The sequence below is a fragment of the Cavia porcellus genome, unplaced genomic scaffold, assembly GCF_034190915.1.
Source record: "Cavia porcellus strain 051 isolate PalLab524CR breed Dunkin Hartley unplaced genomic scaffold, mCavPor4.1 scaffold_1, whole genome shotgun sequence".
Lineage (NCBI taxonomy): Eukaryota > Metazoa > Chordata > Mammalia > Rodentia > Caviidae > Cavia > Cavia porcellus.
In genome coordinates this window covers 173332579-173347919 of record NW_026947484.1, presented here as the reverse complement: position 1 = coordinate 173347919, position 15341 = coordinate 173332579, and the positions used below count along the sequence as shown (strand labels likewise).

General features: G+C 45.1%; 1 protein-coding gene across 4 annotated transcripts in view; it reads left to right on the top strand.

The window, feature by feature from the left end:
• Tmem268 (transmembrane protein 268) overlaps nt 1-15341 on the top strand; it is an 86246-nt gene that overhangs the window by 27430 nt on the left and 43475 nt on the right. The window contains exon 9 of one of the 4 annotated variants that reach the window (XM_013143082.3): nt 8798-9022. The exons of 2 other annotated variants lie outside the window; for them this stretch is intronic. In XM_013143082.3, coding sequence (XP_012998536.1) covers nt 8798-8857 — 60 coding nt within the window. In that variant the 3' untranslated portion in view covers nt 8858-9022. Of the gene's footprint in view, nt 1-8794; nt 9023-15341 lie in introns of those variants that run through there. One more of the 4 variants, XM_013143081.3, reaches the window with a different exon arrangement.

The following is a 15341-nucleotide window of genomic DNA, read 5'->3' as shown; positions in this document are numbered from 1 at the left end:
AATTCCTAAGTATTCATTTTTTTCTCAGTGCTAATGTGAATGGTATTGTTTTCTTAATTTCTTTCTGAGTGAATTCATTACTGGTATACAGGAATGCTATGATTTTGTTTTGTTAATTTTGATCCTGCTACTCTGATGAATGTGGATATTCTAGGAATTTTGGTAGAATATTTTGGATGTTCTATGTGGAGGATTATGTCACTGTCAAATAGTGATAGTTTTACTTCTTTATTATAATAGCTCTTTTCTTTCTTTCTCCTACCAGATGGCTGTTTTTGAGCAGCTTGGGTGGTGGTGGGCATCTTTGTCTTGTCCCTGAGTTTAGAGGGGAAGTAGCCACCTTTTCCTTACTTGATATGATGTTGGCTGTTGGTCTGTCATAAATGGCTTTTATCAGATTCAGATAAGGCCCTTCTATGCCTGCTGTCTTTAGAGTTTTTTTTTTATTTTGAAGATAGTAAAATATGACAAAACAATGCAGAACAAAGCCAATCAAGATACTGCAGTAAAACTGGTACAGAACTTCAGGGCAGGATACTGGGATAACAGTAATAGGTACCATGGTGTATCTTGTTATCTTCACAGTAGTTGTCCATGCAATCAGGTATAGCAAAATCAAACCAAAAACACTATAAAGCCAATCAAAACAGAAAATTGGATAAAGCAAAACAATTAATCAGAACAAAACAAAACAGTGAAAACAATATTGGCCTTCAAAGATGAGCTAGAAGGAAATCCCCCATATTTGTTATATTGCATACTGTCACCCTCCCAAGAGATGCTCAGACCAGGTCAGCATAATCAACCCACCAATACAAGCACTTAATTGCTTTATGATCAACTCAGGCTGACCTGGAAACCATCCCATTGCTAACATGGTTGAGGGTGCATGGGGCATATAGACTCCTGGGAGACACTGACTTATTCTCTCCCTAGAGTGCCCACAGCTTGCACCACTTATCAGAAAGGCTAGCTCTGTGCTTTCTTGGTCGATCCCTCAAGTTCCGGCATGGCTGATACTCTCAGACGCTGACTTGTTCTGTCTGTCTGTCTGTTTGTCTGTCTCTTTTTCTTTCTCTTTGGGACAGGATCTTATTTTGTAGGTCTGCACTTGAATTCACTATGTAACCCAGTATGGCTTTGAATTCTTGTGACCCTCCTGCATCAGCTTCCTGAGAACTGGTATTACAGGTGTGTGCTACCATACCCAGCTTTAGTGTTGTTTTTTAATCATAAATGGGTATTGGATATTGTGAAAAGCTTTTTCTGAATCTATCAGTGTGATCATGTGGATTTTGTCTTTGCGTCTGTTTATGTGGTGTATTATGTTTGTCTGTGTATGTCAAACCATCCTTGTATCTGTGGTTGGATACTACTTGGTTGTGATACATATCTTTTTGATGATTTTTTAAAATTATTTTTTATTTTATTTTAAGGAGCATAAAACAGAATAAAACCAATCAAAACAAACCAATGTAAGAGATACAGGACTTCAAAACTTTACAAATAGTTACCATAGCGCCTCTAGATGGCTTTAAAATAGCTGCAGATAACTTGGGACATAGTATAAATCAAATAGAACAATAGATTAGAAACAATAAAAACAAAACAATGAATGCAATAAAGGACTTCAAAATAAGCCTATAGTAAATCCAAAATAGCTGCCATAATGTTTATTGCTACCTTTGAAATAGCTGTCAAATCTGTTATCAGATTTGACATAAACAAAACAAACAAAAATAAAACCCAACCCAATAAAACAATGGAAATGATATAGGACTTCCAAAACAAGACCATAGGGAACCAACAATGGCTGCAACCCTCAGAAGGAGATCCCCCTAGATGCCACACTGTGCACCACTATCCTCTCAGCCTATCATCAGACCACTGGCCCCAGACCTGCAATGTTAGTGAAACACCAAAGCACCACAGGCATCCAGTTGCATTTCACCTATCAGCACAGCCTGTGTTTCTGTGGATAAGCTGGTCACTTACAGTGGAGGAGGGGGTTGGTACTTCATGTTTGCCAGCCGGTGCACTGGAAGGGGCTGGGGTCTGTCTGTTCCAGTCCGGCAGCGGGCCCACGTGTGGCCCCGCCTCCCAGACTAGGCTTGCTTCATGCTGTGGCCTTCTCTCTACCCCTGGTCTGCAAATGGCCCTGACTCATGGGAAGAGGCTGGGGTCTGTCTGTTCCAGGCTGGCAGTGGCCTGCACATGGTGCTGGTTCCCAGCTTTTTGCTGATTTGCAAGATTTTATTTGCCAATATCCGGTTGAGGACTTTTACATTTATGTCCACTAAGGAGATTAACCTGCACTTTTATTTTTAACAAGCCACATAAACAAGCTGTTCTAGCACCAAGAAGGCAAGGGGCCCAGGCCAGCCAGCAAATAAGTTGCTAGGCAGTGGGGTTGAAATTACCATCTTCTTTGGAAGGTATAAACAAACCTGCTACAGTGGTTGAGCAGTTCCTTGTCTCCCATCAGGAGAGTAAGAGTCATCTGACCCCAGCTTTGTCTCTTCTGTATTTTCTCATCCTCTCACCGTCCTTACCCCTGGGAACTTCTAGAGCTGCAGTCAGCTGCTACAACTCACTATGATTGTGTTGGTTTTACTGATCTTTTACGTCATCAGTATTTGTTTTATGAGGTTAGGTGCTCCAATATTTGATGCATATATATTTGTGTTATTTCTTCCTGTTGGATCATTTCCATTATAGTGTGTAGAAATCTTCTTTGCGTCTTTTGATGAGGCTTGAGGCTTCCTTTTTCTGAGAGTAAAATTGCTACCCTGCTTGCTTTTCAGTTTCTGGTGTGTGAAATAATGTTTTTCACCCATTGATTTTTAGTCCATGAACTTCTTTTTTGGATTAGATTCATTTCTTAAATTCAACAGAGTGTTGGGTTTGCTCCAGGCTACCAATCTGTGTCTTTTAATGTGGGATGTGAGGCCATTTACATTGAGACGTGTTATTGAAAGGCTGATTTATTCCTGTCATTGCTTTCTTTTTCTGTAGATGACTCCTTCTTTTTCCTTCTCTGTTTAACTTTTTGTCTTGCTTGATGCATTCATCCCATATGAATTTTTAACGTTGTTAGCTTTTTTGTCTCTGTCTAGGACATACTGAGCATTTTTTTGAGTGGTTTGATGTGCATGTGTCTCTTAAGGCAGTGATCACAAACCTTGTAGAGATTTAGTGCCCAACTGCAACTCAAAACATATTTATTGCACAGTGCCAACACTGCCATTAAACCTGAATACTGTGTTTTAGTTTAGAAGAACAGCTCTACATTAACATCTTTTGTCTTAAAAAAACACAATAGCGCATGTGCCATAGGTTCACTGGTGCTGTCTTGAGGTGTTTTTGTTATGGAGTGTCCTTATTTCTCCATCTATTTTGAAATGAAGTTTTGCAGGATATATTAGTCTGGGTTGGAAACTGTTTGCTTTTTGGGTGTGAGATACTTTACTTGATGTTCTTTTGGCTTTAAAATTTATGTTGAGAAGCTTGCTGTAATAGCTTTCTAATAACTTTACATTTATATGTGATTTGTTTTCTTTTTGCTGACAGCTTTTATGATTCTGTCTTTTTGGAAACCCTTCTGTATTGTTGGTGGGAATGTAAAAAATAGTACAACTATTATGTAAGTTTTTAGCATGGAAATTCCTAAAAGAACTAAATGAAGAAATTCTATTTAACCCAGCTATTCCTTTCCTAGTTATTTTCCTGAAAAAAGTTAAAGGTGTCATATTACAGTGACGCATGCTTACCCATATTTATAGCAGCACAGTTCCTAACAGCTAATCTTAAGTGGCCCATATATCAACAGCAGAGGCATACATGAAGAAAATGTGGTATTTATACCTAGTGGAGTACTACTGTGCTATACAGAAGGATGGACTTGAATCATTTTAGGAAAATGTTTGTACTTTGAAAACATAATGTTAAGTGAAATAAATCAGACACACAAGCTTAAATACCTCCTATAAATACCTCTTATATGAGAAATAAAGAGCAAAATAAAAGACAGATAATAGGAAATAGTAAGACAGGGTTTTGCATATGTGGAGGGGATCAAGAAATAGAGGGAGAGGAGGGAAAGAGGATAAAAAGGAATGAACATGTGTAATGTACATGAACAACACTTCACAAGGAATGTGATTTTGTGCGACAAAGATGTACTTATTATAAAAAGTGAAGTATTTTGAGGGGGATTAATGGCAATGTGAGTTTTACTCTTAATAATTTCATTTAATTTAAACACATTCAAAAAGAATTTGTCTTTTTGTTGGACATCTGGGGTTTAAACAAAGGTGTGACATGGAGAGCTGCTTTTCTTATGTTTATTTGGTGTTCAGTAAACCTGGCTTACCTGTGTGTGGACAGCTTCCCACATTCTTGCAAAATCTATATCTGTAAACAGATTTTTTTTAATTCTGTGTGTGCTGTCTTCTAATTTCCTTCTAACTTCATTTAGCTTTAGCTTGCTATTCTTAGCGTCATCTTGTAGCTGTTGGATGAATTTTTCTTATTCTCTTATTGTTCTGAAGCCTTTTCTGAGTGATTCATCATGATTTCAGAAACTCTATTTTTGCACTGGTCATTTCTACAACTTATGAATTCTGTATAATTTTTTATTTTCCATATTGCTGTCTGATAACTTTTTCATGGAGTCTATCTCTTTGGTAAATTTATCATTCAAATTTGGTAATCTGAACTGTGTTCACCAGCGCTTCCATTTTTTTTTTTTTTCGATTATTTGATTCTTCCATATCCACGTTGGTCAGTCTGTATGATAGTTCCATCCTCTTTCGGGTCATGTCCTCCTTGAACTCCTTGTTCTTTAATCATCTTGTAAAGCTCCGCTATCTGACGTTTACTTTCTTCCACACTGTTGCCCCCTGGATCTGCCTGGGACAGTCGGGGACTTGTTGGTGCCTTATTTTCCCAAAGAGGATTTACTGTTACTTCTGGGAAAAGTCGGGTTGAGATAAAATTGGTCTTGGACTTCAGTTTTGTGAGAACTGCTTTATTTCTGGTTTGCTTTTACTCTTTAGGAGTTTTAGCTGAAAACCCATTTTTAAAATTAGGTTTAACTGGGACTCCACCTGCATGGTGATCCTTAAACCTCTAGCTTTCATTATCCCATTGAGACTGCTAAAAGCCCTGCTCAACTTTCTGGCTTCTCAGACCCTGCTTAAGCCTTGGTGGGCATGAAGATATCCAAAGTCCTTATCTCTTCTCTCTGCATTTGCCTTCCCTCCAGGGTCATGGTCTCTCATGTCCTTACTGCCTTGATGTATTCAAATAGATTTAAGGAAAAGAAAAGAAAAGCCAACAGCTGTCACCAGGAGGAGTGGTCCAATATAAGCTGGCTTGCCATAAGCAGATAAATCCAGCTTGTGGTTTCCATGAATATTTTTATTGATATTATTTGAAAATTGCTCAAAGAAAGTTGTCACGCTGAGGCTCAGAGCCCTTAGAAAAAGTCACAGGACGGAGCCTTTTTGTATACATTCAGTGAAAGTGTTTCCAAATTATCAAAACACTTCCCTTTTATATGCAAAGTACTTACTATATCTGTTGCATGAAGCAGTTCCAAGACATAAGGAATGTGGGGTTTTCTGGGAAGGGAAAGTGGGACTTTGGCATAAGAGATGGTGAGGACTGCATAGCATAGGGACTTGGTCAGAAGATGGGCCTGGGGGATCTGGTGTGAGAAACAATAATGGACAGGGACTTTTGGAAAGTGCACTGTATCTTCCCCAATGGAAAAGGATGCCACAGCTTGCTAAGCTGATAGCTACACATACATGTAAATCCGTCGTTTTGCTCCCTTCTGGTCAGACTTCTTTTACCTGGTTCTGCTACATATTTCCAACCTCTGCCTTATTGTGGCTGCCCATTTAGATGTCCTGTAGGCTCCCCAATGTGAAATGACCTGCTATGTGTTGTCAGTGTGGTCTCAATACTGCAAAAACCTCATTCTCCAAAGTCTTTTTAACTTTATGGTTCTGACTTAGAGTTGTCTAAGTAAGAAGTAAAGACAACTCTTATGAGTATAGAGATAATAGACACAAAGAGAAGGCTGAGACAAGGCAGGCAGGGGAGATCTTTCTGTGTTCTTCATCCACTGCTGAGACCCAGTCTTGAAGAGGAGGATGTGGTTGTGGTTCACAGTGCAGAGAAGGCTGTGAGATGCTGTGTTCCAGAATGTTCTAGAAGTATTCCCTGTTGGATTCCAGGGAAAGATGTCATGGAGAGGTATCTCACTGGGAGTGTGCCACTTGTGAGAGACACTAGGGGAAACTGCTAAGTGCTGCTGTTTTCCTTTTGCAGCAGGATCCTGTGCTAGAAAAGTTGCCTACATTGCATGAACTGGAAGTTGGAGAAGCCATGTAACTGCAGGAACCTGTTGGGAATAACACAGCACCAGCAACTTCTTTGTTCTCTCCAGCACCCCCTACCGATAAAGTTAGGTATCAGGGAAAAATAGAGCACTGTGCTTCTTCATTTGAGACAGGGTCTTGCAATGTAGTTCAGGGTGGTCTTAAACTCACTGTGTAGCCCAGACTGGCCTCGATCTTGCTATGAGCCTCCTGCCTCAGCCTCCCGAGTGGTGGGATTAGAGGTGTGCACCATCATGCCTGGCAGCCAGCTCACTGTTTGAAAAGCAGATAATGAACAGACAATTTGGTGTCAAGAGATAACTGAAGGTCCTCTGCTGCTGTTGAGGGGCAGTAAAACCGAATAGTAGAGAGTATGGACACTCAGCCTGCCATTTACCATCGGTGTTATTGTGCTGGTTGGCTTTATATTTAGGAAGTATTTAAAGAGCACCTAACAGAATGAGCAGCGTCCCAGACCTTAAGTTGTTCTTCTCATTACTGCATTCAGATCCAGCCTCCACATTGCCGCTAGGATGAGCTTTGCATTGTAGGGGTGAATTCTAGTCCACACACTGTGGCACAAATTTCATGGCCCTTTATTCCTTTCCTTTCTGAGTCAGAGCAGGCACAGGGACTGTGACACATTATTTACTAACTTACCTTGTCTATTGTGGCTTGAATGCTTGTGTACCCCTTCCCCCAATTCCTGTTGCAATCCTAACTCCCAAGATCATGGATATGAGAGACTCCTTGCCCCTTGGCCCCATCTGTGAGGAGGGGGCCTCACCACATACCGAGTCAGCCGGTGCTTTGACATTGGGCTTTCCAGGCTAGAAGTGCGATGCATCATTTCTGCGATTGATTTGTCACCCAGTTAGGCTATTTTGTTATGGCAATAAGAGTGGACTAAGCTCCTGTCCATATTTTAAAAATCAGATATAGGGTTGTATCACATTGGTATTTAAAGCTCACCTTGACTCCCCCTGGCATCAGGGTATCCCTGGGTGCAAGGCACTTACTGATGCTCCACACCTCTCCTTGCCCCATGCCCCAGCTCAGATTCCCACTGCCTCACCCAGCTTTGAAGTTCACTTCCCTCACACCTCCCCCCAGCTGGCTCTCTTTTGCTGACTGTGCACCCTCCTCTGGAGTACTGTTCCTCTCCTCCTGGCTTTTCTAGTTCCCTTTCAGCCTTTAGGAAATTTACATACCATCTCATCCAGGGAGCCTTTCCTCAATCTCCAAATTGCTCATCATTCTTTTGCCCTCAAAGTATTGGCCTATTATTTCAAAGGACTGGGCTTCTGTGCCTGCCTCCCTGGCTGATGTGGAAGGCCCTTGAGGTCTCTTGCATAGACCTTGTGTTTGTATACCCTGTGTTGCAGCCCAAGCAGATACGTAGGCCTGTGCTCTGTGTTCCGCATGTCTCCAGGACTGCAGATCACAGAGCTCCGTGCAGCCAGCCCCACCATTCTCTATGCCCCAAGCACTGGATGGAGCAGAATCAGTAGGTGAACAGAGTTGTCTTCCTGGCTCCAGATGGCCATGACAGGATCTGTCCGCAGCTGCCTGGTCCACTGTAGAGCTCTCCCAAGCGTTTCCTTTCTGGGTCTATTGGGAGTGATTATAATATTCCAAAATGATGAAACCACATTTTCATACAAGAGATGCCAGGGTTGAGTTGCCCCATATTCATGGGAATGTCAGAAATGGACTGGGAAAGGGGAAAGAAAGAAGAGAGACATCCTCTGATGTGAACAAGGACTTTAATTGGAGACAGCTCCTCCTACCCTGGCTCTGTCAGGAGCTGGTGGCACAGGGATGACTCTGACATCTTCTCCTCCTGCATGGAGTTTCTGAGTTAGTCTTCATGACTCCTGTCCACTGCCCTTCTCTTCACTGAGACCCTCTACAGCTGGGCAACCGGAGACCCATTGGGGTACCCCAGGCTAGAATAATCAGCGTCGTCCAAGGTTGCATGCCTTGGTTGTCATCCAGTTGTTATGGGAGTGGTGTTGGTGTCTCTTTTGAAAATCATTTTGGTAACTGTGTGCATTCAGATCTGAAAGAAAGGAGGAAAAAAATGTACCTTGAGTAAAGGCCTTGAATGAAATATGAATAAAAAGTCTTAGTTTTACTGGAGGATTCTAAAAATTATTCATAGTTTTAAGAACAAATTCTGCTTGACCAAGTGTGGTGGTATACACCTGTAATCCCAGCTATGTGGGAGGCTAAGACAGAGGATCTCAAGTTCAAGGCCAGCCCAGCCAATTTAGCAAGACCCTATCTCAAAGTAAAGTTAAAAAAAAAAGCGGTATGTGAACAGCGGAGGTGGTCATTTATAAGTGTCCTTCAGATGGCTCCTGAGAGAATCACCAATTACTCTTCTTCCTCCTCTTCCACAGCAGGGCCAGCAGAGCCCCCTGAGTATGGAAAGCCAGGCCCGACCTCAAACAGGGTCATGGTGACCCGTCGTCACCCCACAGTGCTGCGCATGGTGCTGGAGGCCCTACAGGCAGAGGAGCAGCGCCTGGGCACCTCAGTGGCAGCCATCAAGCTCTACATCCTGCACAAGTACCCCACAGTTGATGTCACCCTCTTCAAGTACCTACTGAAGCAGGCCCTTGCCACAGGCATGCGCCGTGGCCTCCTTGCCAGGCCCATCAACTCCAAGGCCAGGGGTGCCACTGGCAGCTTCAAGCTTGTCCCCAAGCATCAGAAGAAGCTGCAGTGCAGCAGGAAAAGTACTTGGACAGGACCTGCTGGCTCCAGCAAGAAAAAGATTGCAGAACCATGTGAAGCAAGAGCTCCCCGAGAACAAGCCAAAGCCCTAGAGACAGCCCCTCAGGGAGGCTGCAAGGCGAAAGGCACTGGGCCACAGCAGGTTGTAGCCAAGAAGGACCCCCCAAAGTCAGCTGGGGCTTCCTCAACTGTCCACAAGCTTAGCAGGAAGCCCAAGGTCCCAGGCAGCAGGAGCAGGCAAGAAAACACAGGAGCCCCTGGGAAACTGCAGCCTCCAAGGCTGGAAAATGTGCTGCCTCCCTGAAGGGTACAAAACCCGCAGTGAAGGCCCCTCCAGGGCCTGGACCCAAAGCCACTGCTGCCCCCAAAGCCGCCACTGCTTCCAAGGCTGGGGCCCCCAGGACCAGGACTCTGTCTCCAGCCAGGAAGGCTGGGGGCCCCAAGAACCTCAGGCCACTGGTCAAGAGCTCATAGTTATTGTGCTCAGAGCTCAGTAGCTATAGGCCGGTGGGACAGTGGGTGGCTGGGCTGGAATTTTTATTCCTCCAAATCATCGCACTACTTATTTAACCCTAACTTATTTCTTAAATCATGATCTAGTTATCAATAAAGACACTGATGTATCACAAAAAAAAAAAAAAAAGCACTTGTTATGTCATTCAGCGTAGAGAGTGTGCCTTGCATGTGCAAAGCTCTGGGTTCAGTCTTCAGTGCCACCTAAACAACATTCACAAAAAACCAAAATACCAAATTCAAATTCTGCTTGTCAGAGCTAAGAATGACCCCAAACTGTGTGAAACAGTTATGACTTGAGCATGTGCTTGTTACCTCGGTGTAATCTGGCTGATCCTAACACACACAGGCACATACATGTACGGTTTCCATTTGCTGAGTACCCTCTGCAAGCAGGGTCACATTCTAGGCACTTGTGTACCCTGCTCACTTGATTTTCCCTGCACAACAGGCTGCATCTCACTGCTTTTCATGTTGCGGGGAGAGGAGGAGGCCCAGGTATAAGCACTAGCTAAGTGGTAGAGGCAGAATTAAACCAGGTGGGACTGACACTAATACCTGATATCTAACAATGAATGTAGGCTGTAGACTGTTTTGTCACAGCTTTAGATAACTCCACACCCCCAGAATGCTGAAAGAGGTCAAAGTGTCTAGAGAGACCAAAACCCCAAGAAGTTACTTGGGTGTTCTCCGTGCTGTCTCCGGCTCACATCTGGAACCCACCGAAGGTCCGTGGATGATGCTGTTGGGACATTCTTGGGCTGCGGGAACTCCCAGTGTTGGAAGCCCCCTCACTGTCCTTGCAGCAGCAGCAGAAGATCTTGGATGCCATGTTTTGTTGGCTTTGGGAGAGGAAAGGGCTCTGGGTGTCTGGCTGGGTAGCCCCAACCCCAGAAGCCCATTGTTGTTTAAGCAGTGAGTCACACTGGGCCCCACCTCCTGTAGCTCCCTGTGGCCTGGCGGTCCAGGCTCACCTGCTTCCACTCCCCTCTCTGAGGACTGGTTCTTCCTCTGCTGTGCATAGTCCACCAGCAGAAAGGACTCAGGGCCTTGCTTCTGCCAGCCCTCCTGCCCAAGGGCACCTTCTTTGATGAGCAGGTCTTGGGTCTGGCGCAGTTCTCTGGGCAGCATTGATTCCCACATGAACATATAGACGTGGCTGGAAATGTCTGTCCTTTCGTCGCTGGATCCCGTGGCAGTGAAACACCAGCAAGTGTAGTGGTGCACGTGGACAAGCTCGAGGGTCAGGTTTACTTCTGTTTTCCACGGCTGTGCTGGTGACTGGGCCCTCTCTGGGAGCCTCTCTGTGTTATGTGGAGATGGGAAGCATACGCCTTGGGGGAAGGAGGGTCTCGCTGTAAACCTCTCTGTGGTGTAGGCTCTGAGAGGTCCCATCTGCTCACCTCTCCCCATCCCCTCCCCTCTTAGTGGCTCCTGTTTATTCCAGCTGAGTTCAGGCCCATGCGTCATGACGATGAAGCTCTGCTTTGCTGCTCAGTTCCTGGGCTCACTGCCCTGCTGGGTGACTTTGGGCTGGCCCATGCCTGTCTCTGGATCTAGAGTTCTTGTCTGCAGCAAAGGTGGTTGGCCATCTGTCTTTCCAAGGCCCCTTCCAGCTCCAATGACCCAAGGTTGTAAGTCCATTTTGTTCCTAACCTCCTTTCTGTCCTCCAGGGCATCCTTCCCATCTTGCTGTCCTTGCTCTGTGACCAAAGCCACCTCTGGTGATCATATGCCAGTCACAGCACACTGCGACCAGTCCCTGGCTCGTCCCTGGGCAGTGACTTCCCATCTCTCAAGCCTCTTCTGCGGCCCATCATCTCACATCTGAATTACTGCAGTGGTCCCAACTGGTCCTCTGCTTCTCCTATTTGGTCTCCCTTAAGCGTGTAAACCACATGGTGTCCCTTCTGCCCAAAACCTGTGGTGGTGGCCTCCCTTGTCATGCAGAATAAGACCCAGTCTGTTTAGGGCGCAGGTCTCTGTTTAGGGCCTCCCCTGAGAAAGATCATGGTGTCACCATTTCCTTTGCCTGCCCCTCCTGCTATTTCCTGCCAGCTCCTTCCCTCCCTCCCAGCCGTGCCAGCCACTGTTACTGTGGCTTCTGCTGCTGCTCATCCCTCAGGTCCCACCAGGCTTGTTTCTTCTCCCCTTCTAGCCTGTGCCCCACCCTGCCTGGCGGGGCCCTCTCTGGCCTATTTGCCGTATGAAATTCCCTTCTCTCTCCCAGCACTCCCTGTTCCCCTTTCTCAGCTCTCCTTGCATCCTAACACATCCTGGGATTTATTCATTTGTGGGCGTCCCATCCTCCTCCTGGCAGCCTAAGAAGTCAGGGCCTTTTTGCCACTGCTGAGTCCCCAGCACAGGGTGTAGCCGGGCAGGTATTTTGTGGACATTGTGGCACAGGTGGATGAACCCGTGCTCATCTCATTTTGGTCATGAGTACAAGCAGATGCTCAACGGGGAGCAGTGAAGGGTGAGGTGAATTATTTTTGTTCCAGGAGTGTCACAGTTGGTAGGATGTCGCCTGCCTTATCCACCTGCCAGACTGACTGATGACTTTGCCCATGACTGATGGGCTCTCTGGGGGCCTGCTGGTGGGATTCTTCCACTCAAACGTGCTTCTCCTCTTCCTGTGGTCCCTTTTCAGGGACAGATTCCACTGTTCCCTTTGTGTCTAGAGACAGAAATGGGGAGCCCTTTCTCTCCTTATCCCTGCTCCATTCCCCTTCTTGCCTCTGGTCATTGACCACAGCTTCTCCTCTGGTCCCTCTGGCTCACTTGCAGCCTGCAGCCAAATCCACTCCAAATGTCACTCCACTGCAAAACCTCAGTGTTCTGAGGACCCTGTTCTCTTGCTTTCTTTACAGCCACACACTCACTGCTTTTCAGCGACGTAGCTGCCAGCCAGCAGTGCACAAAATGCACTTCTCCTGTGCTACCACTGGTCTCTGTGGGTTCTGCACCAGGGATTTAACCAATTGTGGGTTGAAAATGTTTAAATATTTAAAAAATGTGTCTGTACTGAATATATAAAGACCTTATTATTCCCTGAATAATATAGTAGAACAACTATTTTCATAGCATGTACATTGTATTAGATACTGTAAGTAACTTAAAATGATTGAAGATTTAGAAGATGACGTAAATAGGTTTATGGGCAAATTACAGATGAGTTTATGGAAGGGATTTGGGCATCCATGAGTTGGGTGGTGAAGGGTGGCCTTGGAACACATCTTCCAGGAACACCAGGACAGATGTATTTATTGAGGATGCACCGGTGACAAGCTGTATGTTTGGGGCTGAGGATCCTGCAGTGAAGAAGAGTGACAGGTTCCTGCTGTCCTGTGCATAGAGAAGGCTTCTCTCCATGTTGGCTTAACAAATGCAGAAACGTTCTCTGATTGTTGGACAACACAGTGCCCAGTTCTTTCCCTATTCCCCTTTCCATGATCAGGCCTTCACTTCCCACCCCTAGAAACAGAAGTGTCCTCAGCCTTGCGTTTCTCTTTGGAAGAGAAAGAAGCACTGTGAGGAGAACACGGCATTTATTCGACATCGTAGGCAGACCATTTGACATTTATGAGCTCGTTTCTCTTTCATCTCCACTGTACCATGCAGGAGTGTCACATTTATTTTTTCTGTTGGAAGAACAGGGAACAGCTGGGTTTTAGTGCAGCTCGTTTTCTGCTGTGGAGTAGTGCTTAGGATGGGATCAAGACCTTGTGCATGCTGGGCAAGCGCTGTCCTTTTGCGTGACATCTGCAGCCCTATTAGCATACCTTTGTCTGAGCCCGGAGTCTGTGCTGCCCAGGCTGTTCCAGAGGGGATGTTCGGACCATCTTGTCTTCTGATAGTGGGTGGGTGGTAAGCGGTTTCAGTGGCCACGCTCTGTGTGAAGCTTGGCAGAGGGGTGCCACAGTGCAAAAAACTTTTACACACTCTTTACTTGGACTTGGATTCCTGATTCCTGTAGCACCTCGCTGTGTAATTTGGAGCAACTTTATCGCTTTGAAGCTCAGTTTACCTACGCATGCAAGGAGGATGGCAAAACCCAACCAGAATTATGTTGTGAGGATTGGGTGATGTAGGATAGACAGTGCTCAGCATGGTTTCTTTTTTTAATTTTAAAGAGATTAAGACAAAAGAGGACATAACAAAGCAGATCAGATCAGAACAATACAAGCAACATAGCATTTCACCACAAGACAACCCATAATTAACAGTAACTATCATAGTGTGTCTTTCTTTGAAATAGTTGAGCATAGCTTCATATACAATAGTATCAAGCATAAAAAAACAGTATAAAACCATTCAAGAAAATGAAAGCATTCAGGACTTTCAGAACCAAATAACACAGAACGAATAATGGCTACTATATTATCTCATTTTCCATAGAAAATTTGTTTATCACACATAATATTCAATAAGATACAACAGGATAGAAACAAAGGCATCAGAAAAATCAGCATGGTTTCTTGCATGTAGTAAGTACTCAGTAATTCAGGATGGTGACAAGGGGAGTCAGAAGTGGAGCGTCTTGCACTACTGGTGCCCTCCTCTAGATGGAAGCAGTGGTCCGTGAGCTTCAGGTCCCACAGCAGGTTGCTAGAACAAGCCAGGTCAGTGAGGTCAGGCTGGAGGGTTTCTGGTCTGGGAAGCCCTCTGGGGTCATTCAGCACAGGTGAAGGACTGGAAAGAAAGTTAGGTCATGAAGGGTGTCATCTGATGATGTGAGCAGGTGTCCACGAGTGGTAAGCATGCTTTTAGTACAGAAATCTCCCCACCTCTGGCTTGTGGGTCTGAGTTTTGAACCTTTCTCAACTGCAGCTGGCAAAATAGATGGGAGGATGGGTGTGATTTCACAGGGCTGGGAACCAGGGAATGTTGGGGGGGCATAGGAGCCTGGACTGGACCATGAAGGTCAGAAGGAGGGAGGGTCTCTCCTGACCTTCTCAGTAGCCCTTCCCTCTGTCCCCCGTGTCCATCACGTTGGTTGGGTAGTTTTGCCTTGTGTGTCTCTCATCCTTCTTGGATTAGCAGGACATCTAGGCTATGTTCTTCTCGCCGAGTGATGGAGGCAAGAAGGAGGTGGCCTCCCCGGGAAAAACACAGTCTGCTAGCAAGCATGTGGGTCTCATTCACTAAGTTTCTACTGGCCAAGCAACATGTGACAGAGCCCAGGGGAACAAAAACACACTTCACTCAAGAAGATGTGGCAGAGAAGAGTAGGATTTGGGGCCAATATTTCATTATGCCGCAAGCAGGTACCATCACTGTGCTCATTTGACAGCTGTGGAAATGGGCACAGAGTGTATTAGGTATTTTAGACAAGGCGACATAAAAGGAGGCTGAAGCATCTTAAAGGTTCAAGGTTGATACTATCAAGTCGTTTTACACATAGTTTGTGCCCATGTAACTCTATCTCTTCCAGGAAGGGACTGTTGGTGAATTACCGGTGGCTGCTGCCGTCTTCCTCCTGTTCCAGTCTCTGTGCTACTGTGCAAGAAATCTGCCTGAGAGCTGGACAGTTTTGCTGCAGAATTTAAGAAACAGGAGAGACCAAATGGGAAACAGGAGGATTTTACTGTTAGGTGTACTCTGGCTTAGCTGATAAATCTAAGTGGCTGAGCAAAGAACAAAGGACAGGTTCCAGCTATTATACACCAAGGGGGTTGATTGTTGGCATGAAGCTTG